Below are 25419 nucleotides of genomic sequence, written 5' to 3' on the forward strand. Positions count from 1 at the left end.
TCTCGCATCCTCGATGATTTCTTCCCGATGCGATGAACAACGCCTTGAGGACTAGATGGAGGAGAATGACGATGCCGAGAATGTTGTGGGCTCGGTTGCTGATCCGGAGAAACTTCATCTTCGAAGATCGAAGTGCGTAGGCCCTCACTCATTCTCTCGTGGTCCCTTGCTTGCGATTCTTGAGGACTTTCGCGAAGATGACATCTTTCTCGTGTTTGGAAGATTCCTTGCTTGACTTTCCCGAGAAAAGATGACAATTTTTGAAGATTGAGCGAAGAAGACAAACGGGAATGGAGGATCGATGCTTTCTAGGGTTTTTTAGAGAAAAGTGAATAGAAAAGTGAAGAGGAATCGATAGTGCACAATCGGTTAAAAAGAAGAGTAAACAAACCGTCACAAAGGAAATAAAAATATGCCTTTTCAAAATAACTGTCTTTATCCGCAAAAAATAGCTATTTAAAAATAACTTCCCTTGAAAATGAATCGATGCAATATTTACGTTAATTAAATATAGCAACAATTTAAACACAAACGATGATCGTACCTTTTCAAGATAAGATTGGAGGGAGAAAACTTACAATCAAGGTCGAGCCAAGACCAGATAAAGTCTTGTAAGCCCGAGTCTCGAAAGTCTTTAGACTTTGATATCCTCATACCTCAAAATGTTGAGTCTGGACCGTATAGACTCAAATTGATTTTTCTCCAAAGGCTTGGTGAGTATATCGGCCAGCTTGATTCTTTGAGTCAACAAATTGAATTGAAACATCTCCATTTTGAACATGATCTCTAATAAAGTGATGTCGAATCTCTATATGCTTTGCTCTTGAGTGGAGAATTGGATTTTGGTGAGGTTGATAGCGCTGGTGTTGTCGCAATTAATCTCCGTGCATGAGTCTTCAATTTCAAAATCTCTTAGTTGTTGTTTTATCCATAGAATTTGCGAACAGCAGCTTCCAAGAGCTACATACTCGCTTCGTTGTTGAAAGAGACATGGTGCTTTGTTTCCTTGAAAACCAAGACATTGTTCTGCTTCCAAGCAACCGGCAAGTTCCCCGAAGTGCTCTTTCTATCAACTCGCAACCGGCCAGATCTGTCTGAATATCCCGAAGATTAAAGTCTCCCTTCTTAGGATACCAAAGACCGATGCTTGATGATGAAGCGACGTATTTAATGATGCGTTTCGCAGCACTGAGATGAGATTCTCTAGGATCTGATTGAAACCTAGCACAGATGCAAACACTCAACAAAATATCAAGTCTAGAGGCGAAGATAAAGAAGTGATCCAATAATGCTCCCGTATGCCTTTTGATCAACTTTCTTCCCTTATTCATCTTTGTCTATCTTTAAAGAACTTGACATTGGTATGTCGGTCTTTTTGCAATTTTCCAGTCAAACCTTTTGACAAGATCATTAACATATTTTTCTTGATAAATAAAAGTTCCTTCCTTCAATTGTTTTACTTGAAGACCAAGAAAGAATGTTAACTCTCCCATCATACTCATTTCAAACTCATCATGCATAGACTTTGAAAATTTCTTGCCGACTTTCATTAGAGGATCCAAAAATAATATCATCCACATATATTTGAACAAGTAAGAAACTTTTGTTTTCCTTCTTGATAAATAGAGTCGTATCTACTTTACCTTTGACAAAACCATTTTGTATTAGGAACTTACTTAATCTGTCGTACCAAGCCCGAGGTGCTTGCTTTAAACCATACAAAGCCTTTTTCAGTCTGAAGACTGAGTCTGGCTTCTTTGGGTCTTCAAACCCTGGTGGTTGTTCCACATAAACTTCCTCATGGATAAATCCATTTAGGAAGGCACTTTTGACGTCCATTTGGAATAACCTGAAATTCTTATAACAAGCAAACGCAAGTAATAGTCGAATAGCTTCTAACCTTGCAACTGGAGTGTAAGTCTCATCATAGTCTATTCCTTCTTCTTGCGTATATCCTTTGGCCACAAGTCTTGCTTTGTTTCGTACGACTTTTCCTTTCTCATTCATCTTGTTTCGAACACCCATTTAGCTCCAATAACAGCTTTTACCATTTGGTTTGGATGTCAATTCCCAGACATCATTAATGCCGAACTGCCCGAGCTCTTCTTGCATAGCTTCAATCCAGCTTTCATCGACAAAGCTTCTTCTATGCTCTTTTGGTTCAATTTCGAAACGAGTGCCACAGACTAGACTCTTCTCGCCTTTTGGATCTGGTGCGAATTCCTTCATTCATTTCGCCGATTATAAGATCTTTAGGATGACTGGACTTATGCTTCCAGTTACTTGTTGATTTGTCTGTTTGATGATCTCTCTCTTTGATTGAATCTTCACGAACATCCTTATTCTGGTTTTCCAGAGTCTGAGATGCTTCTTGAGTTGTAAGCTTTGGAAGGTCTCTGAGCAGTTCGTACTCTTCTTGATGAGTCTCGACTTGATTCATCTTGTGTTGAGTCTTGAAATTTGACATTCATTGACTCCTCCACAGACCGGCTCTTCTTGTTATAGACTCGAAGGCTTTGCTTGATGTAGAATATCCAAGGAAGATACCTTCATCCGATCTTTCTTCAAACTTACCAACTCGATCTTTTGCATTTTTCAGTATAAAACATTTGCAACCAAATACATGAAAGTATGAAACAATAGGCTTCTTTTCTTTGAATAACTCATAAGGGGTTTTCTCAAGAATAGATCTTAAGAAGACTCTATTGATGATATAGCATGTTGTTGAAACAAAATTCAGCCCAAAATCGAGAAGAAATTTTACTTTCAATTAAAAGAGTTCTAGCCATTTCTTGAATAGATCTGTTTTTTCTTTCCACAACTCCATTTTGCCGAGGAGTATATGGAGAGGAAAACACATGCTTAAAGCCAAATTCATCACAGAATTTTGTAAAATCTTGATTTTCAAATTCACCTCCATGATCTGTTCTTATACTAGAGATAACACATCCTTTTTCATTTTGAACCTTTTTAGCAAACTTTTCAAAATACGAAAAGGTTTTGGACTTACTTGCAAGGAAATATACCCAAGTAAAACGGGAGTAATCATCAACAATTACTAGGCAATACTTCTTACCCCCAATACTCTGAGTTCTGGTTGGTCCGAAGAGATCCATATGCAGCAACTGTAGTACATGATTAGTAGAGACATAATTTATTGGCTTAAAAGAATTTCTTACCTGCTTTCCCATAATACATGGAGTGCATGAATCAGTCTTTTGGTATGGCAATTTGGGTATACCTCGAACAAGCTGCTTTGATGAGATTTTAGTTAATTGCTTCATGTTGACATGACCAAGCTTTTTGTGCCATAAGCTTGCTTCGTCTTGAATTGAGATAAGGCATTGCGATTCATTTGGTTTCACATCCGTAAGATAGATATTTCCATGTCTTCGACCCATGAAAGACTAAGTAGAGTCTTTACCGATTCCGAACATGTTCCTTCTTGAAAGAAGATCTTGAAACCAAAAGATCACACAATTGACTAATGCTGAGAAGATTGTAATTGAGTCCTTCCACTAAGGAAACATTACTTATTGTGAGAGTTCCAATTTTCTCGGTTCCAAATCCCATAATACTTCCTTTGTTGTTTCCTCCAAATGAAACTTTTCCACCATTTACTTGAGCAAGCTTTATAAAACAATTTGAGTCTCCTGTCATGTGTCTTGAGCATCCGCTGTCAAGATACCACTTTACCTGTTTCTTGACGGAGACCCGCATTTAAAATAAAGTCTCAAGCTTTCTTTGGTACCTAAATTTTCTTAGGTCCTTTGGTGTTAGTAAGATAAACAAGATTAGCCCATACTTTCTTAACAGGTTTCCATACCATAGGACACTCTTTTTCAAAATGATCCGGATTGTTGCACTTAGAACATCCGAGAGCATTTCTACCTACAGTTTTACAAAAACTTTCTTGAAGTGATTTTTGTAAACCTCACTTTCAAAGCCTTTTCTTAATTCTTTCTTAGGAATTGATTCTTCGTCATACCTAGACCAGACTTATTGAAGTAAGGTCTTTGTGCTGAAAGAATTTTCTCAAGTTTTTCAGACCCTATAGAAAATTTCTTTGATATATTTGATAGGTCTGTTTTTAAAAACATTTTCTTTTAAAAGATTTTCTTCATTTTCTTTAAGATTGGAAACAGACAAGTCTAGACTTTTAACTCTTTCTGCAAAAACATTTTCCTTTTGTTTTAGAGCTGAGTTTTCTTTTCTTTTTTTCAGTTTGGAAATTCTTTTGAGAGAAGTCTTAAGACTAAAGCATAGTTCATCAATATATTTAGAAACTTTGACAGGAATTTTAAAATTACTTGCCTCAAATTCACCGTTCGAGTCCGATCCCGAGTCCGATCCGTGAGTCCGAGTCCGATTGTGCCATTAGACATAGATTGGCATATTCATTATCACTTTCTTCACACTCGCATCACTCCGTGTTTCAGCTTTGAGAGCTTTTCGAAATTTTTCAGCTTTTCCTTTCTTCTTCTTCGAAGAGGACAACTTGGGTCCGATGTGTCCCTTTTCTTGCATTCAAAGCAGACTAAATCTTTATTTGGTTCCTCATCATCAACGACTTGGTCTACTGTCTTTGAAAGCTTTGTTTCTTTGAGTTGAATCTTCTTCCTTTTCTATTTAGTTTTCTGAATCTTCTTATCATGAGAGCAAGCTCCTCATCGTCCATATCATCTTCAGAATCTGTATCATCGAATCATCATTTGATTTTAATGCAATGGATTTCTTACCTTTTGGATCTTCATCTTCATTGATCCTTTCCACTTCATAGGACTGAAGAGTTCCAATCAGCTCGTCAACAGATAGTGGCATAATTCTCTGCGTCTCTCTTATCGAAGTCTTTATGTGATTCTAATCCCTAGAGAGTCCACGCAGTAGCTTGTTTACCTTCATGGGATCAGAAGTTGGATGACCTTGATTTTCAAGACCATTCACAATATCTGTAAACGACTAAACATATCGATATTGATTCTCCTGGTTTCATTCTCAAGGCTTCGTATTGACCGAAAAGAATGTTGATTCTTGTTTCCTTCACTCGACCGTTCCTTCATAGGTGATATGCAATCTGTCCCAAACTTCTTTTGCTGTACCACAAGAAGATATTCTATTATATTCAGTTGGTGATAAAGAACAATATAAGGAGTAAATTGCTTTTGCATCGAGTGTTTGTCTCTTGATTATTTCTTCCTGAGACATTCCGCCGGTTTCTTCAGTTTCTTTTCCTCTTTCAGAGACTGATGCCGTGGTAGGAGTAATTCATTTTTCTACAACGTCCCATTCCAGAGGATCCTTTGATCGTAGGAAATCTTTCATCTTGTTCTTCCAGATGTTGTAATCCTTTCCATCAAAGTAGGGTGGTCTAGTATTGCTTTGCCCTTCCATCAGCCCCCGGTGCTAGCATACTAGCCATGGATCTTTTACTATGAAGTAAAACACTTCAAATAAAGTAAGTACACAGGCTCTGATACCAATTGATATTGCTAGTATGAGTACCTAGAGGGGGGTGAATAGGTGCCTAAACAATTTATCGATATACGGAAGCAATTCTTAACATATGATAGAAAGTAAATTCTCTCTTAATTAACAGAATGAAATACGATCAAGGTAGAGAGAGTGAGGAAGAGAAAATTGAACACAGGATTTATAGTGGTTCGGCTTATTCCAAGCCTACGTCCACTCTTCCGCACTGACAGCCCACCGGCTGGATTTCACTATGATCAAAAGAGAAGTTACAGCACAGCTTTGCCTTGATTCCACAAGTGTAGATGTTCTACCACACCTCCTCAAGGTTTCTCACAAATATAGACTCTCTTTTGTATACAAGTATTCGCTCAAATGATTTATCTAAACAAATAGGAGCTTCAGACTTTGGAATTCTTCTATCGCGCACACCTCGAACAACTAAGAACGTCTTCCTTATATACTAATTTATGCCATCATACCCGTTGGCACTTACCAAAGGAATTCCTCCAATCTACCCGTTGGACGGAATCAATTAGGAAGATTGTTCGAGCTATTAAAGGAACGTGTTGATAGCCCATCAATCATGTTTGCCCATACAATCAGGATCTCGGTTTCCATAAGTAGAACCTTCCAATAATATTTAGACAATCATCGAATCTTCATTCATTGAATCAAACTTGATCAATCAAAGGATTCTGATACGTCTTCTCCAGCCACGAGATCTTCTCAGATGATAAGGTTAAATCCTGAACAAAACATCCAGCTGGATAACCTTTCTTCAACGGATTAGAGACTGTCAATAAGGATAGACTTTGAGTCTTGAGTTTGGCTGTCCGGAAGTCTTCAGACTTTAACTAACAGAGTCTGCAGACCTTCAGACTAGACTGATGGAAACGTTTTGTCAACTTCAAAACACTTTCACTAAGATTTCTCCAACAAGATGACCCCGTTGGACTTGGCCATGTTCAAGAAAGAAAAGTGGACATCCAAGGCAATGGTGGCGAGCCTGAGGAGCAAGTTGGCAAGAGGCCAAGGGTGGCTGCCGAGAAGGCTAGGATGGCGACGTGTTTTACCGATGACATGGTGGTCTGGATTTGCAATATTTTACATGGTAAGTTATGTTATAGGTCGAGGAAATGGGGAATCCGAAGTGAGTCCTCTTTTTGGACGAGTAGGATTCGAGGAGTTTGCTTTATACGGGATAGAAATTATTGGCTCTATTTAACGTATCAAGTAAGAAATGTATTTAAATCACGAGTTGTGCTAGCAGGATGGTACAATAGTGTGACGGTAAAAAATAATCACAAACTTTTCCTTTTTTTCAACACAAGCATGTGGGACATTGCCAAACAAAATACAGACCTTCTCTCTCTTATGGAAAATGTGTGGCTGAGCATTTACCGTCTCCTTTACAAAGCTAATAGTACCGCTAAATCATGAGATGTGCTAGCAGGAGAGTACAACACTGTGACAGTCAAACATAATTACAAACTTTTCCTGTTTCCAACACAAGCACGTGGGAAATTGCCAAACAAAACACAGACATTTCTCTCTCGTAGGACTTGAGCTCGAAAGAGAGATGAATTGAAGGTCGAATAGGAGCAAAGGTTTTAACGTGAGGGAATGGACAACTTTTTATCTTCTCACAAGAAAACTTGAAATATTCTAATCTCAAATGATAAAAAAAATTATAACGTAAATTTACATGTTAACATTCATATATTATAAAAAAAAAACTATATTATATGAATAGACAGAAAAAATTAAATTTTGCAATGCAAGATTTTGATTAAGTAAAAAGAATATATCTCAATGCTCAATATTAAAATAACGGGAGTGTGGTACCAACACTACATAGGACCATTTATCAAGATAACTCCTTAACAAATTGACAAAAAAAAAAATTGTGACCTAGGAACCCGCACGACCGACAGCCGGAGATAAATCACTGGGTGCGTGCTAGTCACCACATACGTGCCACCGGGAAAATCGCCAAGAATCTCAAAGTTAGCCTTCTTGCAACGCAACTAGCCTTCCTGCAATTTGCGTTGCAAGAATTTCGAACACTAGACCTACTCGATGAAAGTCTAACGCCTACCCAGTTGAGTCGTGGTGGTCAAAATTGACAACTTTATTACTATCAACAAACAAAGGAGTACCTAGACATTTTTGAAAGTAGGTCCATATACAAATGGGCTCGGAGTCGTCGTAATTACTTGACCACCCGAACAGCAGAACACGGAAAAAGAAGAAGAAAGCGAATTGCAAAAGATCAGGATCCATTTACATTCTAACGATGACCGAAAGTATGACGACTTCGAGATCATGAACCTGCGGCGTCCCCGGACGCCGTCGATGATTCTTCCGTGAACCCGCAGCGGCGATCACTTTCCGATCTTGCCCCCGAGCTTGACACCGAGGACCCGCTCCATCTTGGCGAGCACGGCCTGGTTGGGCACCGCCTTGCCGTTCTCGTACTCCCCGCACCACCTTGGGGGCTCGTTGATTTGCTTCGTCGCTCGGCCTGGCTCATCTTCTTCTCCGCCCGCGCCCCTCGGATGGCTTGCCGCACCTCGCCGGGCACCCTCTCGAGCGCCGCCGACTCCGCAGCCTTGCCCAGCTTCCGGCGCTCACGGCGGGAGCGCCGAGGACAAGGCCTTCTTGTTGGAGGTGGCGTCGAACTTCTTGACGGTTTGGACGGGGGCGCCGGAGCGGAGGGCCTTGTTGACGGCCTTGGGGTCCCGGAGGTCCTGCGACTTGGGCTTCGACTTGTGGAGGACGACGGTGTCCCAGTCCTGCGAGATGGCTCCCGGGAATCTGCTCAGCATGGTGAGACGACGACAATGACGGCGACAACGGAGGTTGATGGAGATTCTGAGACGCAGAAAGAGGATGATGAGGATGAAGAAGGTGGTGCAGAAGTTTATTTATGGTGGAATTGAGTATTAGGAAACTTCTTTTTTCTTTTAGAAAGAAAAGGAATAAATAAAGAAAAAAAGGGCATTTAGAAAGCCCATTCAAGCCCCAAAGCCCTTTCACCTCAAATTAAGGTATTTGGCAATCATCTTCAAATGTTTGGCAATCATCTTCAAAGGGCTTTCAATTGAAAGTCAACCCTTAGGAATGCTGAAGGGCTCCTTTAATGAAAATAGCAAATTGTTTATTTTACCCTCAAAATTTTATTGAAAAACCACTTTTACCCATTTGGTTCTCCCACCTTCCATCGCTCCGCCTTTTCTATAGCCGGGCTTTTTGCCGTCGTCCCTTCCGCCACCCGCGATCTCTTTCCTTCGCCGTTGAGTTCGGTTCAACACATCCGCCGCCCGGCACGTGTCCTGTCCCCTCCGTCTCGTCTCCTCTCTCCCCATCTTTTGTTATTTTTGCTAGATCCGGAATCTCCGCGACGGAGATCGAAGAAGGAGGAGGAGGAGGAGGAAAAGGAGTTGGAGATGGAGATGGGAATGGAAAGTTCTTCGCGTGCTACCTCTTGGTCTCCCTCAGCCCTCGCCACAAGGGTCAAAACCTACATTGGGTAACCATCTCTCCTCCCCTTCCTTGTTTGGGCTCCGATCACCGTTCACTTCCCGTCGCCGATCGTGATCCGGCGACGGGTTTGGCTCTCTTGTGCATCTCTTGTCGACGGCGAGCTAATCTTGAAACTGGCGGCATGATTTCTGTGTCTATCTCGGACAGTTCACGGTGAACCCTAGACGGCGAATCGTGCAACACAACGGGAATTGATGTGCGGAGCGTGGAGGACCAAGCGAAAGCGACCTTGGGAAATGGTCTTCTGCATCTACGGCTTCCCTCCCATGTCTTCGCTCTTCAGTTCGGAAATTGAAAGTACAATTTCAATAGCAATTTTTTCGAAGTTCGTTCTGCAGAGCACGAGTCAATCGATCACTTTCTCGGAGTGTTTTCATGAATTGAGGATTTAGACTTATGTCTGTACTCAAAATTACTGAATTAGTTATTCGTCTACTTCTTATAGCCATTATGCCGTCAATGCATGCTTGGCTTCGCTATATTCAGTTGAAGGAATGCATGTGATCACAGTGGAGGGAATTGGAAATCGAATGCATGGCCTGCACCCAGTTCAAGTAATTTACGCATGGTTTTTGTTTGTTTTGCACTAAGCATGCTGTTTTTCCTCTTCGTTCTATTAGTGTCTTTGGCTGGTCTCATATGAAAGGAGTTCTACCCTAATATTGTCATTGTCTGCAAGCAATGCCATTATTTTGGGACCTTCTAAGAATGAATAGAGTAGTTTTGCTGCTCCTTATGATCTGACCTCGATAGTTATGAGATTTCTAAATGCATTTCCAATTCTTTCTCAATCTGTGGATTCTATTTTAAGTATTGGATATATCATCCGAAGTGAGGATTTGTCTCTCGTGGGTCAATATGGAACAATTCATTGATAATTTCTTATTTAAAATTTAGAGGGAGAACCGATGAAAACTGTTTTGTCACTATTGTAATCTTAAGCTACCAATCACTCAACAGGGTCTTTCTTTTAGCAAAAACATATAATAGGCCATTCCGTCAATGACTTTGTTGTGTGATTGAACGAGGATAGGTGTAGAGACTCTATGGGAGCTGTGTGTGATAGATAACCAACTAGCTCATCAAGCACGACAAGGAAAAACAGATGACAATTTATGTATCACCTTTTGTCATTTCCAGATTTTTTCCATTTTCATAAAGGTTTCACTTTCATCAAGAACTTAGAAACCAGCATGGGGTCTATTCGATCCACTATGCATGTTCCTGAATTAAATTTGTTGAATGTGAAGGATGATGGAGTGGAGATTGGTGCTGCAGTAAGATTGTCCGATCTTTTGACTGTTTTCAGAAAGGTTGTGACAGAGCGAGCTTATCATGAAACCTCGACATGCAAAGCTTTCATTGAACAGCTCAAATGGTTTGCTGGAACACAGATAAAGAATGTTGCTTCAGTTGGTAGAAACATATGTACTGCTAGTCCAATATCAGACTTAAACTGGCGTACACCATGCTTAATCTCTCATCCTGGCAAAGGTATTTACTGGCTTTCCCTTTTTCCTCGTTTATTTACCTGTGTCGGACTGTGCCGGTTGTTAGGGTTGAGAACGGTCTGCCCGGAACTGACACATTCTTTCCCTGGAAACTAGTTTCAACATCATAGTGAACTACTTTTCAACAAAGTACACAAAGCATGCTGCTGGTTGCCCGGGTTTGCCTGGGCACATGAAGGTTCAGATTTGCCCAATGGATGAGCTCCCGCGCTATTCTGACGGAATTGAAGTTTCGATGCCAGACAATGAATGGGAAGGCGAGGCAGAGCTTGACGACGACGATTGTGATGCTCACAGATCGGAGGAACACTCAATAAGAGATGACACGATTCAGAATTCGTGGGATGATGAACAACGGGTACACTGGCCCATTTATGGACAAGATTATGGTGTCAGCTTGTTGCCGGTTGGTGTACGATCTTCTATCAACCCCAGCTCCTTTTCCTCAGATGAAGGGAGGAGTGCCGAGTTAAACAAGCAGTTAGAAGAAAAATTGCCCGAGACAGGCGTCAATCAAGCAATAACAGCCAAGAGACTAGTAGATTTATTGCATCCGAGGAAATTGAGATCGTAGAACTCTTCACCCCATCTCCGAATCATACATCTTCTACGGGTAAGAGGAGAAGGGTTCCAACCATATGTCCCAAAAATTATCGACTTGACTCATTCTCCCATTTTTGTCTAATTATGTTGAGTGTAGGATGCTGTAGTTTAACTTCAGAATAATGATGGAATCATCCGTAAGGATGTAACTTCCGCTTGTGCTTTATAATAAACGTACGTGAAGTAGATCACTTCCGGCGATCTCTTTCCTGTGAAGGCGATTGGTTGCATTCTAGAGGACGAGTAACTTGCTGTTAACTTTGGGAGAAGTTGATGCAGCAGTTGTACTTTGGCGAATTTACGAAATACACCAGCAAAATGTTCGAATTTTGAGGGAAGAGTATATATCAACGTGTTATATATTGTGTTATATCACGAACCCATCAAGTATTCTGCTCCAGCCAGAACAGAGCGAAACAGCAGAAGGTGTCCATAAATTTTCACGGAAAAAACATAGGAGGCCTCGGGGCATTAGGGTCATTAATTTGTATTGAATCAAGCCTTGCTGCTTTGTGCATTGATATACACTAGAAATTATGTGCAATTCCATTTGATGTTTTTTAGCAAAAAAAAAAAAAAAGGAATTTTAATTTTAATAAAATTGTTTACACAACATCTTTAACATTATTGTCAAATATAAATTGAAAAGTTGTAAACATTATTATTTTTAATTTTAAACAAATAAAAAATAAAATATTTAGATTAATCACCAAATGAGCTTTGCAAATGTGATTTTTACCAAACAGCATTTCTTTCAAAGCTACTTTTCAAAGCAGAATTTATCAAACAATCTTTGTATTTTGGCTTTCTCGGCATGCAACAGGTCCGAATTAATGAATTTTTAAAATTTTCAATCTTATCCTCTCTCATTAAATGTAATTCCACATTTACCCCTTTTAACATAAAAAACCCTCGATCTATGTCTCTCTTCTCTCACCTCTCTTCGCTCGTCTACTCACTTTAGTCATTCGCCTTGCATCTTGTTGGGGGCATATCGCTTGCCTAGTCGCCTTCGGTTGCTTGGTTGATGGTTGCCGTTGATCCCCTGGTTAATGGTCGTACCGTTGCTCCGGAGCTATTGTCACAAGGCTCGCTGAGATCGTGCAACCCCAGCGTCATTGCGCCTTGGGTGTAACCACCTTAGAGCCCTCCCTTGGGCTCCAAAATAATCCCTAGAAATCTTCTTCATCCCAAATCCAACGACTATGGGAGCTCCAAAGAAATGGAATGTCACCTTCATGAATCACCTAAAGCAGAAGCGCAAGCACAACTCCTATTGCGATAGCTTCCTCTCAAGCACAACTCCTATTGCGATAGCTTCCTCTCTCTCCGTAGCTCCATGGCAAGGTGCCTTTGCTTTCACTCTATGCAGCTAATGTCCAACTCAACTCAATCAACAATTTAGTCACCTTTGATTTAGCTCTTGATTGGCTATTCTAAGTAAAAAATGCAATGACAATCAATTGATTATTGTTTTTCTTGGAAAAGAGGAGGTTGAGAATAGAAAACATTATTTCCTGTAAGATTGTCATATTAACTTGTTCCTCTAGTTGGATTGTATTGAACTCGCTAGTACATTGGGCACTTATTTAGTTAGAAACTTGCTGTTTTTTTCTTTTTCTTTTCCTATCTATTAAGAGCATGTTGTCTAGAATATGGATCCATGCAATTATAAGACATGTTAGATTTTATAGTTTTGATTGTTGTCTGGTGTCAACGACATGTTGGTTTTCGTATGTGGCATTTGTACAATCTTTTATTGTCATATCCAATATTGTCCTCTCCTAAAGCTGCATTAAATGGAAATTTGTTGCAAAACTTAGTACTTATCTTAATTTTGCATATGAGTTGAGTTCTTCGAAAACTCTTAGTTTAACAGCACAGAAACAAGGAAGGCATTTATAGGTTTTTCTTGTATGAATAGAATGATATTTAGCAGAGGGAAAACCATACACATTACATTTGGAGTTCCGTTGGATTGTCAAATTAGTGCTTAAGGACGTTCATACTACCAGCACGGATGTGTAATAGATGTAGCGGAGACCTAAGTTAGCACCACGCGACACTCCGTTACATTCCTTAAAGATGCTACTTTTCCAAGGCTTATGGAAATTGAGATCTTGAAGAAAATATGACGCCGTGCAACAAGGCATGAGGGCTCCCAATGATGTTTATAGCCGATCCATTGTGAGGAAAAGTTCAGTTGTAATGCCATCACGCCCTCATATTGTCTTCTCCTTATGAAGGATGTTGTTTGTGTACTTTTCCTTGAAGCAGATAGTCAATTTCTTTCCTTTAATAGTGGCATGTGCTAAATCATGTCCTGACTTTGCTCTATAAGTCATTCATTTGACTAGATAAATTTGGTATTGGTTTTTGCACGTCTTTAGGTGTCCTAAGTGCTGGAGTTTTTAATTTTGTATTCAATGTAGTGGTAAATTTGGAAACTTTAAAGCAGTAACGTTTTATGTGTGCTCTTTCTCCTTTTAATTTAAAGGAGGGTTGTAAAAGTTTGAGAGATTATTTTGTATGAAATTTTTGATCAAGTTTACCTCTGCATTTTTAGGAACTCTTGTCCCTTATAATTTCAGGAAGATTTTGTTAAGAATTCTGGAAATCAATAGGATTGGTCTTTTGTTCATTAATGTTGTCGTGTTCCATTTAACAATTTGATATAAGAATTCTTGAAGGCTGTATTAGAATTTGGTAAGCATATTCTCTTTTTGGCACAATAGGACTTTTCTCTAGGACTTCGCATATGTTCTTGTAATGCTAAATGGATCTTTCAATTTGATGCTAACTTTCTTCCATTACATTCCTGCCCGATGCTGAATTCATGGGCGCTTGTATTCATTTTAACAGTCTCGTTTCATGTTGTGCATATCCCGTTTCAATATAGAACAATTCAAGAGGTGAAATAGCTGTAGTTGGTAATTTTAATTACCTTTTAAGATACAAAAAAAATGTTTTGTTTTAGACAAATCAATTGATTGTGGTGCCTTTGCATCTAGCCAAGTTCATCTCTATTATGATATGCACTAAGGGTCACTCTTACACAATTGGCTGAAAATATATCATTTTCACCATTGTGAATTTTCATTTTCATAGGCCTTGCAGCATCTGCGAGATAACTTCGATGAGGTTTGCTTGGCTGAATGGAAGCGTGGGCAGAAGTCCATGAAGCCGGCCCCTAGCTCAGCAAGGATTGCTTTGCTGTCACATAGGAGCAGAACCTTGGTTTGCCTTGTTCGGAGATGTGAAAGGGTCTGTATCTTTGTTGTTTTGTTTTTTCGTTGCATCTTTTTCGATTTAAATGAGTTTTGAGCTGCATTTTTAAGGGAATGAATGCAATTGGACTAGACGATTTCCATCTCCTTTGCATTGTGCAATTGATTAGAGCAAGTCCCTGATTCAACTAGAAAACACAATGTTATTTGTTCATGTGAGCTATTAGTGTACCCATGGTCTTTGCCGTTGCCTGATATACCTTGTAAATAGTTCTATTTGGCATGATTGTGTGTGCACAGAATATAACATCAATTAGCTCAAGGTTTGTCTCAGAAATATGTACACATCCCACAGGTATGAAGTTGATATATATAAGCCATGGGGATGCTATGAATTTAAATTGCAAAATGTCAAAAAGACGATGGAGCAATTTCACTTACTAATTGACTTGGCAAATTCTCACAAACGTTTGAAGAGGAATCATTTAAATCATGGGTTTCGCTCATATCAATACTCTACTAAAACTTTTCATATTACCTAACTAAAAAATAAATGTGATTTTTTTTTTTTGCCTTTATAAATTTATCAATGTATTACATTTATTTTCAACATTCAAATCGTAAAAATTGCTATAATTGTTTTTTTTTTCAATTTTAAACCAACTAAAAATTAAAAAAAAAAAATTAAATTAATCATAGCAAAGGACATTCCAAATGTGTTTTTACCAAATATTTTTTTCTCTTAAAGTTACTTTTCGAGGCACTTTTTAATTTCAGTTTACCAAATAGTATTTGTCTTTCATAAAGTTCTTGTAGCTAAAAGCCTTTGCATTCTCCTAGAGGCTTTTCCTAAAAGCTGAACCAAATGCACCATAAGTATTGTTCATATCATCAATAAATCCATTTACACCTTTGCCCTTCTCCGATCCATTTTAATTTCTCTACAAAATAAGGTGTATCTTTAGGGCACGCATGTAACGATTCTATTCCAAAAATCAATTTTTGGCTAGAAATCGACTTTTCTATTCTCATTCTTTGAATAAGTTGCTGAGCAAAAATATGCGTTTGAAATTCTCTTTTTGAAATAGAAATTCATTTAATAATGACATAAAATTTCTCGCTCCCGAGTGGTGGTGGGAGGCATCTGACATTCGACGACCAACAATTGGGGGCCGCATCCAATAGACGTTCGACGGCCAACGACCATTGATTGGCCACCGAGGGCTAGCATTCGGGGACGGCTAGCGACTAACATCCAAAGACATGCGACGGCAGTCGACAGTGGGCGTCCAAAGCCCCATGGCGGTGGGTGGGCGGTGACAAGAGTGAACGATGAAAAAAGTTTTCATCTCCACTTTTGTTCTAGAAATAGAAAAGTTAAAAATTTTAACTTCTAATATCTGATTCAAAATCTATTTTTGAAGTAAAAATCCGTTCCAGAAATACAAAAATAAAATTGTGTTACCAAACGGAATTCTGTTTCAAACCTATTTCTGGGAACTGGAAAACAGAGAAATAGAGAAATCTAATGGTTATTATGTGCGCCTAGTACATGAAATATCATATAGAATTCAAAGCTCACACATTAAAAAAGGGGCGAAGCGATGTACAAATCCATCATCTTAGCAGGGGCCAAAAGAGATCACGGATGCATGTCACAAAAACTCTTAAAGAGGAAAATTTTGAATTCTTTATTACTTGTGAGATGATACAAATGAAGAGGAGAATCTCAAATATAGAAAAGTATTTCTCAATGGAGGTTTTCTATCTCTTCATCCACAATCACTCTAATGTAATATATAATTCTCACAAAGCCCATAGGAGTACACAAGAAAAGCTCGCCCGATTTTCATCCCTGGTCCTCGTACGTTAAAAACCTCTAGACCTAAGGCCACGTCCTTTCTTAAATTGCCAAAAGCTTGCGTGGCTTTCCAACTTGCTTCGTTCTCGTGTATATCCTTCCATCAAATTGAATACTCTCACTTCGGTGCACCATTACCATTTACGCATGACTCCATCCGCCAAGAGATATTGTGCACAGAAATGAAAGTGTCGATCTAATGCAAGGGTCTGCCTAAAAGTGAAGCAAAGTGGGAACGTACGGAAGCCATCTGGCAATTCAAGTAGCAAATTGATGCCTTCCATACCGAAGATGCACGAGGACATTGCCAAATTAGATAGGAAAGCATAGGCGAAGAACTGAGAATGATCCAAGAAGACCTGGCGAGGATGCTCTTAGGAATATTCTAGAGTACACAAGAAAAGCTCACAGAGTCTTCTTAGATCATCGTCGGCCCCTCGTATGTTGAAAACACAAGTTTTTTGAAGTCGTGGTCTGACCTAAAGAAGGAGTACTACTAGTTTGAGACATTATATACTCCAACATGCCACAGTCACACATTAGCGATAACTACGCCAAACACTTCTTACACATCATGCAACCACATCATAGTCATATCATATCATGGGTCTCTCCTATCATTTTCATCTACAAACCCACGGAGTTGTCCCTGAAAGTGTCGCCGGAGAGTTTCAGAAATGCCGCTGACGCCGTGGATATGAAGAAATTTATTCCAAAAATATCAAACTTTGCTCGCAGCCAAGATTTAGCTTGTCAAAATGCCAAACTCAGACATTGGCAATAATCACTCCAAACAACTCTCACCCATCACGCAACCACATGAGATCCTAACTACGAGCAATAATCACTCCAAACAACTCTCACCCATCTCACCCAATCATATTATGACTCTCTCCTATCTTTTTCATCTACAAATTACGATCTTCAAGAGTCTGGCATTTTGGCAAGTTATATCCTAGCTACGAGCAAAGTTTGATATATTTGGAATAAATTTCTTCATATGCTATATTCAATCGCAACTACGAAAGAGATAAAATATCATGTTTTCCTCCAATTAGTGATGGAGGAATAAATGAAGCGAAAAGAAATTAAAAAAAAAAAAAAGACACCACCGACCGCGGTGGCATGGCTGGATAGGCCTTGGACCTCCACAAAGGAGGACCAGGTTCGAAACCCCTGCGAAGCAGGGGCAGTCTTTGTTTCCTGGTGACTTAAGCATGACGTCGGGGTAGTGGTTTCCCCGCCAGCGTCGCCTGGGGGTTTACGCGAACGGCTGCCGGCCCAGTAGCGGTTCCTCCAGCAAAAAAAAAAAAAAAAAAAAAATTTAAAAGAGAAATGATTGGGTTATAATCTTTCAATCTACCATGATAATAACGGTATTTTTAGGATCACGAGAAACTAAATAACAAATTATTACATAATTTTGTGGGGTCTACAATTTTAAGAATTTGTGACTTATAACAAGTTGTCATTCTTACAATAGCCCAAAAATTGTTATTCTAGGAAAGTCCATATTAAAACTCATTCGAGGCCATGCCAAAATTAGAATGGAGAGTTCAAACCATACCCAAAACATCAAAAGCATTGACCATGCATACATGACATTGATTTACTAAATATTATGTTGGACTTAAATAGACCTTAAGCTTTACCATGAGCACATGACATTGATTTCACGACCAATGGCAATTTGAGACACATCACTTATTACATTGATTAAAGTCTACTGCAAATTGGAGCTAGTGCATGATGCGCTTCATGAAGTGGAGATGAGCTCCACAAGGACCTTGAAATCGGCCTCAGCACTCCCATCAGGTCCAGCTGCCTCCACCAATCTCTCCCTCAACTCACCAACCTTCTTCCTCATTTCCTTCCCATCCTCACCCCTCAACACCACCTCCAATGCCTTCTCCATCCCGCTCTTCGTTATGGTCCCACCTTCTACTTTCACTCCAATCCCCCACACTTCCTCTATCATCCTCCCATTCATCATGTTATCCGCCCAGAATGGCTTGCACACCATCGGCACGCCACCCGCCACGCTCTCGAACACCGAGTTGTACCCACAGTGCGTCACATAGACCCCGCACGCCGGGTGGCTCAGCACCTGACCCTGCGGAGCCCATGGGACGAATTTCCCATATGCTCTTGTCCGCTCCTGAAGCCCCTTGGGCAAGTATGCCATCACGTGTTCCTTGATGGACCATAGAAATGGGGTCTTAGTAGACTCTAAAGCTTCCCCAAGAGCCGATATCTCACTTGGCGACGGCATTGCCACCGTCCCAAAGCATATGTACGCCACAGACCGAGGGTCTCTAACATCGAGCCACGTCAAGCAACCAGTAGTGTCAGAGGCGTAGCTCGATGGCAGTGGCGGCGGGGGGAATGACACAGTGAGACACCCTACTTGGAGGAGCATCTTGAACTTGGATTTTAGGTCCGCTATCAGAGGTGTTGGGGTCACTTCCGCGTAGGAGTTCATGACAACAGCGGTGGTGCCACGTGGGAGCACATGCCTCACCTCGCGCAGCATGCATGCGCTCCTTGATGTGTCCTGATCATCAATTAGCTGCTTAGGTAAATCCGAAGTGCGCATCATAGATAATCCTGGAATTACGTCGAGGCTCTTGTCGTCGTCGTTGCCGTCATCGGTGGAGGTGCCATCGCCAGAGGATTCACGACGGAGCTCACTTATGACGTCAATGTACACATGCGCTGCTAAACAAGGCGGAGCGGGGACCCAGAGGGCTACCCAGGGAACTTGCATTTTCTCTGCCATTTCGCTTGCGAAAATCACGAGAGCGTCAGTCAGAAAACAACTCACCTTCTTCTTCACGTCTTGCTCTGCAGCGTCAACAGCCGCTCCAAAACTCTCGGGCGCCGCTTTTAGGAACAACTCCACGTGTTCTCTCGGATGCTTTGTCGCCTCACGGTGGCCATCCTGCAAGCCATCGCTAACGTCATAGACTCGGACGTTGCTGGGTAGCTCGGCTCTTGACGGTAGAGGGAAGATGACCCCGTTGGACTTGGCCGTGTTCAAGAAAGAGAAGTGGACATCCGAGGCGACGGTGGCGAGCCTAAGGAGCAGGTTGGCGAGAGGCCAAGGGTGGCTGCCGAACGGGAAGGCAAGGATGGCGACGTGTTTTTCTGACGACATGGTGGTCTGGATTTGCAATCTTTTACGTGGTAAGTTATGTTGTAGTTCGAGCAAATGGGGAATCCGGAATGAGTCCTCTTTTTGGATGCTTAGGAGTAGAAGAGTTGGCTTTAAATGGAATAGAAATTATTGGCTGTTTTTAACGTGTCACATAGGATACGTGTTAAATCATGAGTTGTGCTAGCAGGACGGTACGATTGTGCGACAATAAAAATTAATCACAAACTTTTCCTTCTTTCAACACAAGCACGTAGGACATTGCCAAACAAAGTACAGACCTTTTCTCTCCCTTAAGGAAAATGTGTTGTGCTAAGTTATGTTGTAGTTCGAGCAAATGGGGAATCCGGAATGAGTCCTCTTTTTGGATGCTTAGGAGTAGAAGAGTTGGCTTTAAATGGAATAGAAATTATTGGCTGTTTTTAACGTGTCACATAGGATACGTGTTAAATCATGAGTTGTGCTAGCAGGACGGTACGATTGTGCGACAGTAAAAATTAATCACAAACTTTTCCTTCTTTCAACACAAGCACGTAGGACATTGCCAAACAAAGTACAGACCTTTGCTCTCCCTTAAGGAAAATGTGTTGTGCTAAGTTATGTTGTAGTTCGAGCAAATGGGGAATCCGGAATGAGTCCTCTTTTTGGATGCTTAGGAGTAGAAGAGTTGGCTTTATATGGAATAGATATTATTGGCTGTTTTTAACGCGTCACATAGGATACGTGTTAAATCATGAGTTGTGCTAGCAAGACGGTACGATTGTGCGACAGTAAAAATTAATCACAAACTTTTCCTTCTTTCAACACAAGCAACATTGCCAAACAAAGTACAGACCTTTTCTCTCCCTTAAGGAAAATGTGCAACTGAGCATTTACCCTCTCTTTTCCAAGCTAATAGTACCGTTAAATCATGAGTTGTGCTAGCGGGAGGGTACAACGGTGTGAAAATCAAACATAATCACCGACTTTTCCTTTTTTTCCACACAAGCAAGTGGAAATTGACAAGCAAAACACAAACCTTTCTCCCTCCTATGGAAAATGTGTGGCTAAGCATTGACCGTCTCTTTTCCAAGCTAATGGTACCGTTAAATAATGAGTTGTGTTAGCAGTAGGGGTGAGCATTGGTCCACAGTCAACCATGGACTGACCCTCGACCGGCCCAACCCTACCGATCCTTATTCGATTTCTAAAGAGACTAGGTCGGTCCTTGATCCTAGGTTTCTTGAACCTGCATTGTGTGGGTTGGTTCTCGATCTTAAGAGTTCATGGACCAACCTTGACTATATATATATAATATTATTTAAATATAATTTTTCTATATAGAGACAACATTAAAATAAATGGCGTCAACAACATTAAACAACTCTTTAGTGAGGAGTTTAAATAATTTTATATCATTCTTTAATAACTTAGATTTTTAATGTCTTTTACAACGTCAACGGTCATAATTTACGAAGGAGAAAAATATTTTTTTGAGGAGTCCCCATGGCATCCAAAAAGGCATAAACAGCTCCTTATGGCATCCTCCTCTAGTATTCATTCTCTTATGTTTTATTCGTCTTCTTAGTCTTCAATTTGCCAAAATCGAAAAAAACAATTTCTCTGCTCGCCACTCGACACTCGCCTCGCTCGATTTGGGTCACTTGTGCCACTCGTCACTTGATGCTTGCTTAGCTTGCTCCTCACTCGACACTCACTTTGTTCAACGCTCACCCCACTAGACCCTCAATGCTTGCCTTTTTTAGCTAACCTCACTCATCATCGAATCCATTGGGTTGGTTCGGTCCTCGGTTGCCATTTCAAGAAGTACAAAAAATGAAATAAAAAATTATTGGTTGGTCCTGAGTTGACCCTGGAATCGGATCAAACCTACTAGGTCAGTCCGGTCCTCGATTCCAAGCTCAAGAGGGTCGATCCTCGATCCCAAAAATTGAGGACAAGCACTAGGGGTGAGCGGGTCCAGGGTGGGTAGGGTCTAGACCTGGACCCTGTTCCCTACCCTGTTATAACCGGTTCTCCTTTTTTGGACCCTGTTCCCTATCCTGTTTTCATTGGACCCTGTTCCCGGCCCACCCTATTTTTCCGGTCCGGGAACAGGGTTAACCCTGTTTTCATTGGACCCTGTTTTGCATAAAAATTAACCTTAGAAAAACAATTCTAGATAAGTTATCCGCTAAACAAAAAGGCCGGACCAAGCACATCCTTCGACCAAACTCATTGGGAACATGTATAAAATTTAGACTCCTCTTGAAAAAAACAACCAAGTATATAATTTGACCATCTCGCATCCCCATATCCCACAAAATACATCGAGTTTCTCATATTCCATATCAACCTTACAGGTCAGAATAACCTGTAAGCAACTCCATACTGATAAGGTAAAACATCCTGGATAAAGCAGACAATTGGCAAAAAGAAGACATTCATAACCAATTTGACCAATCATTGTAATGGGAATGACAAAAAATCCTGTTCCCCAGAATGTGTTATTCTTGATTTGCAGATCTTTGCACTTGTCATTTTAAGACAGGACCATCCGGGAGGAGTAAACTACCGAGGATGATGCTAAAGTAGGGAATTCACGGTACGTAACTGCAGGACAACACACAGAACCTGTAGCAGTGTTTTTAAAATCCTAAAATAGAAAGAGCAAAAGAGTAAAATTTCAAAACAACACTTCAAACAATAAATACCAAGCTGAATAACATTTGAGACCCATTCTTGTACTTTAGACAGAAACAGCATGAAAGTTGAAATGTAGTCTTTCTTGCTTAATTCAGACAGAGGGACCAAAGAGGACTTTGAAAGTATTAGAATCCAATGATATCTTATGCACATAGCTAGCCAAGAACTAGGAACACCAATTCGTTGAGCTGTTTTCCAATTCAATTCGACGCATTGTGCTTGGATAATATCCATGCCGAAATTTCCCTAAGATGGAATTAGTCCTCTAAAGTATTCAAACTTTACTAGGCAGCAACCCATTTGTTTTTTTTGCAACAGACAAGAAAACCGGCAATTGCCACATTCCAGATAACTAGCCACATTGCTGCTGCCCTACCAATCCACATTCGTGTGACCTCCCTCTCTCTTCGTTTCTTTCTCAATCTTTCATCATTCAACTAGAAAAACTGCAACTCGCTTCGAGGACTCGAACTGTTACAATCTGCACACCAAACATAAATTCTACACAAAGCGATTTCGCTCCGATTGACAACAGGCGAGGAGCCAGCCTCAACTCACTTCAAGTTTCCGCATCACTAACGGCCAAAAACCCCCCGCAAAGCGATCCCAATCTAGCAACCGCCAACTACGAAAATCCAAAAGAATGCTTCTTAAGCCCAAAAATCGCCCAAAAATCCTGTCCCACGCCTCAAACTAGTTTAACATACTTTATATGATGCTTTGAACCGAAACATGCTCATGCTTTAGCTTGCTCATGCTTCAACGAATCTAACAATGCAGGGGAATAAACATCTAAACAACCAAATAACAAAAACAGATGCAGGGGAATAAACATCTAAACAACCAAATAACAGAAACAGCTATGAGAAGCTTCATTTCAGGCAAAGAGAGAGGTAAACCTCGGAGCAAATTTGTCGGGTGTCGAGCAAATCAGCTCAGCAGTGGCTTCAACAGGCTGCTGGTATTGCAGCTGGTGAGGGCGGCAAGGATTGACGCGGCTTCAGCTGGTGTCAGCGAGCAGAGCAAGGGGTGTCGTTCGGGCGGTGGTAGATCAGCAGCAGGGGAGATTTGCGGACGCGAGATTTGCGGGTCAGGGGCGTTGGCGAGGCAACAGCAGCAGGTGGAATGAGGCGATCGAACGGAGGGGGCGTCGGTGCTCAGTGCGAGCTCGGCGGGGGGCCGGCGGCCGCAGCAAAACCAAAGTGGAGCTCGGCGGGGGCCGGCGGGCCGAGCGGAGCTTCGATGACCGGCGGAATGGAGGCGGTGGTGCGAGCGCGAGGGGGTGACGACCGACGAGAGCGGCGGGGCCGAGGCGGCGTCGGTGACTCGGTGCTTGGGTGCTTCGCGATTTCAAGATTTCGGCAAAGATAGAAAGGAACGAAGAAAGACACAGACAGATTAGGTTTTGCAGCTTCGCTCGTGTGTTTTGGGGGCTTCAAACCGGTTCTCCAACCGGTTCCCAAACCGGTCCGGTCGATCCGGTTCCCGGGTGGGTAATCCCTCGGAACCGGTTCCCGGACCGGTTCAAACAGGGTCTGATATTTGGGAACCGGTTCCCGGACCGGTTTCAACCGGAACCGGTTCCCGACCCTGTTTTTCGGGTGGGCCAATCCGGGAACCGGGTTGACCTGGACTGGTTGCACACCCCTAACAAGCACTATGCGGGTTGAGCTTAGGGGTTAATGGGTGGACTGGCCCAACCCGGATCGTGTTCACGCCTAGTTAGCGGAGGATACAACAAAGGTGACGGTCAAAGATAACCACAAACTTTTTCTTTTTTCAACACAAGCATGTGGAAAATTGCCAAACAAAACACACACCTTTCTCTCTCGGATATAAATTGAAGGACTTGAGCTCGAAGGAGAGATGAATTGAAGGCGTGTCAAAATAGGAGCAAAGGTTTTACTAACCCTGTCCTTATGAACGTGAGGGAATGGACAACTTTGTATCTTCTCACAAGAAACTTGAAATACCATTAGAATCTCAAATGATCACAAAAAAAAATAAAAATTATATCGTAATTTTACATGCTAACATTCATATATTATAAAAAATTTATATTATACGGATAGACAGAGAAAGTCAAATTGTGCAATGCAAGATTTTGATTAAGTAAGAATAATATTTTTCAATGCTCAATATTAAGATAACGGGAGTGTGGAACCAACACTACTTCAAACATGCGGGGACCATTTATCAAGATAACTCCTTAAAGCAAACTAGAAAACACAATGTTATTTGTTCATGTGACCTACTAGTGTACCCATGGTCTTTGCCTTTGCTTGATATACTTTGAAATGGTTTTGTTTGACATGATTGTCGATGCACAAAATATTGTTAGCTGTATGCCCTAAAACAACCATATAATAGTTACATGTTAAGGATTATTTAATGGAAAATAAGTTTTTTCTTTCATTCATCGTCCAATTTATATGAATGAAGTCCATAAAATCAGCTACGACTAAACCTATTCTTAAGGTGTTAAGAATATGAGTAACAGGCTTACAGTTATGCTGAATCTTTAAACAGTTCTCGGCCGATGGATCATTGAGAGGATATTGATGATCCTGTCGAGACAGGTATGTTCTCAAGCTTCACTTCAATATTGGATATTTGAAGAGATGATGAGTCACAAGTCATTGGGTATTGTGATATCCAAGCTAGAACACAGGTGCTTGTCTTGAACAAGTTCACTGAACATGACATACATAGTACAATTAGCGACATGGAAGCTTTTTAGCAGGGTCAATGTCTGATTGTCATGCTTTGGTTAGGTGTAAAGATCCTTGGACCTGAAGCACGATGCTGACTTGTATGTTGGATGGTTGTGGTTCACAAGTGCGCATTTTAATGCTTTGTTGAACTGTCTTTGTACTTGATGGTCATAATTTGTTCACATATAAAGGCACATGCGTGCGCAAAATGGAATATATCTTCAGAAAAGGCAAGTATAAACACCTAGAGGTGTGTGAATATGTGTTTAAAATAAACCTTGACAAATAAATACGAAATAAAATAAATTTCAAGCAAAGTCTGAATAAGGATCAGAGTCTAATAAGCGAGCCACTAGACTTCTGGTAAGAGTTCAGAATCTGTTATGTGATGGAATAGACTTCCGAAATAACCTGTAAGTATGCAATAGACTTAAATATAAAGAGTTAAGGAAAGAGAATGTTGCACACGAAATTTATAGTGGTTCGGCTTAGATCAAGCTTACATCCACTTTCTCACGCTAACAGCTTTCTGGCTGAATTCCACTATGCGATCAATAAGAGATTACAACTTTGAGTGCAAACACTCAGTGGTAGATCACACTATCTCACTAAGTCACTCTTTTGGTATTTCTCTCATGATCATAAA

General features: G+C 40.8%; 4 protein-coding genes across 4 annotated transcripts; 1 reads left to right on the plus strand and 3 right to left on the minus strand.

Moving 5' to 3' along the window:
- Nucleotides 1-7856: 7856 nt before the first annotated feature.
- On the minus strand, nt 7857-8302 carry LOC104436613 (multiprotein-bridging factor 1c). The gene is given in 3 exon segments (XM_010049442.3): nt 7857-7990; nt 7993-8105; nt 8107-8302. Coding segments are annotated over 3 exon segments (441 nt in total). The 5' UTR covers nt 8301-8302.
- A 1165-nt stretch (nt 8303-9467) lies between these two features.
- LOC120286119 (xanthine dehydrogenase 2-like) lies at nt 9468-10903 on the plus strand. The gene is made up of 3 exons (XM_039307964.1): nt 9468-9572; nt 10269-10512; nt 10626-10903. The coding sequence occupies exons 1-3, from the start codon at nt 9513-9515 to the stop codon at nt 10637-10639; spliced, it is 318 nt and encodes a 105-aa protein (XP_039163898.1). The 5' UTR covers nt 9468-9512; the 3' UTR covers nt 10640-10903.
- Nucleotides 10904-17881: 6978 nt separating this feature from the next.
- On the minus strand, nt 17882-18505 carry LOC120291264 (anthocyanidin 3-O-glucosyltransferase UFGT-like). The gene has a single exon (XM_039308396.1). The coding sequence runs from the start codon at nt 18490-18492 to the stop codon at nt 17977-17979; it is 516 nt and encodes a 171-aa protein (XP_039164330.1). The 5' UTR covers nt 18493-18505; the 3' UTR covers nt 17882-17976.
- A 63-nt stretch (nt 18506-18568) lies between these two features.
- LOC120291665 (anthocyanidin 3-O-glucosyltransferase-like) lies at nt 18569-19377 on the minus strand. Its single transcript, XM_039309335.1, has 2 exons — nt 18737-19377; nt 18569-18662 (listed from the first exon to the last, which is right to left on the minus strand). The coding sequence occupies exons 1-2, from the start codon at nt 19375-19377 to the stop codon at nt 18569-18571; spliced, it is 735 nt and encodes a 244-aa protein (XP_039165269.1).
- Between the last annotated feature and the right edge of the window lie 6042 nt (nt 19378-25419).

The sequence above is a fragment of the Eucalyptus grandis genome, chromosome 3 (assembly GCF_016545825.1).
Source record: "Eucalyptus grandis isolate ANBG69807.140 chromosome 3, ASM1654582v1, whole genome shotgun sequence".
NCBI lineage: Eukaryota > Viridiplantae > Streptophyta > Magnoliopsida > Myrtales > Myrtaceae > Eucalyptus > Eucalyptus grandis.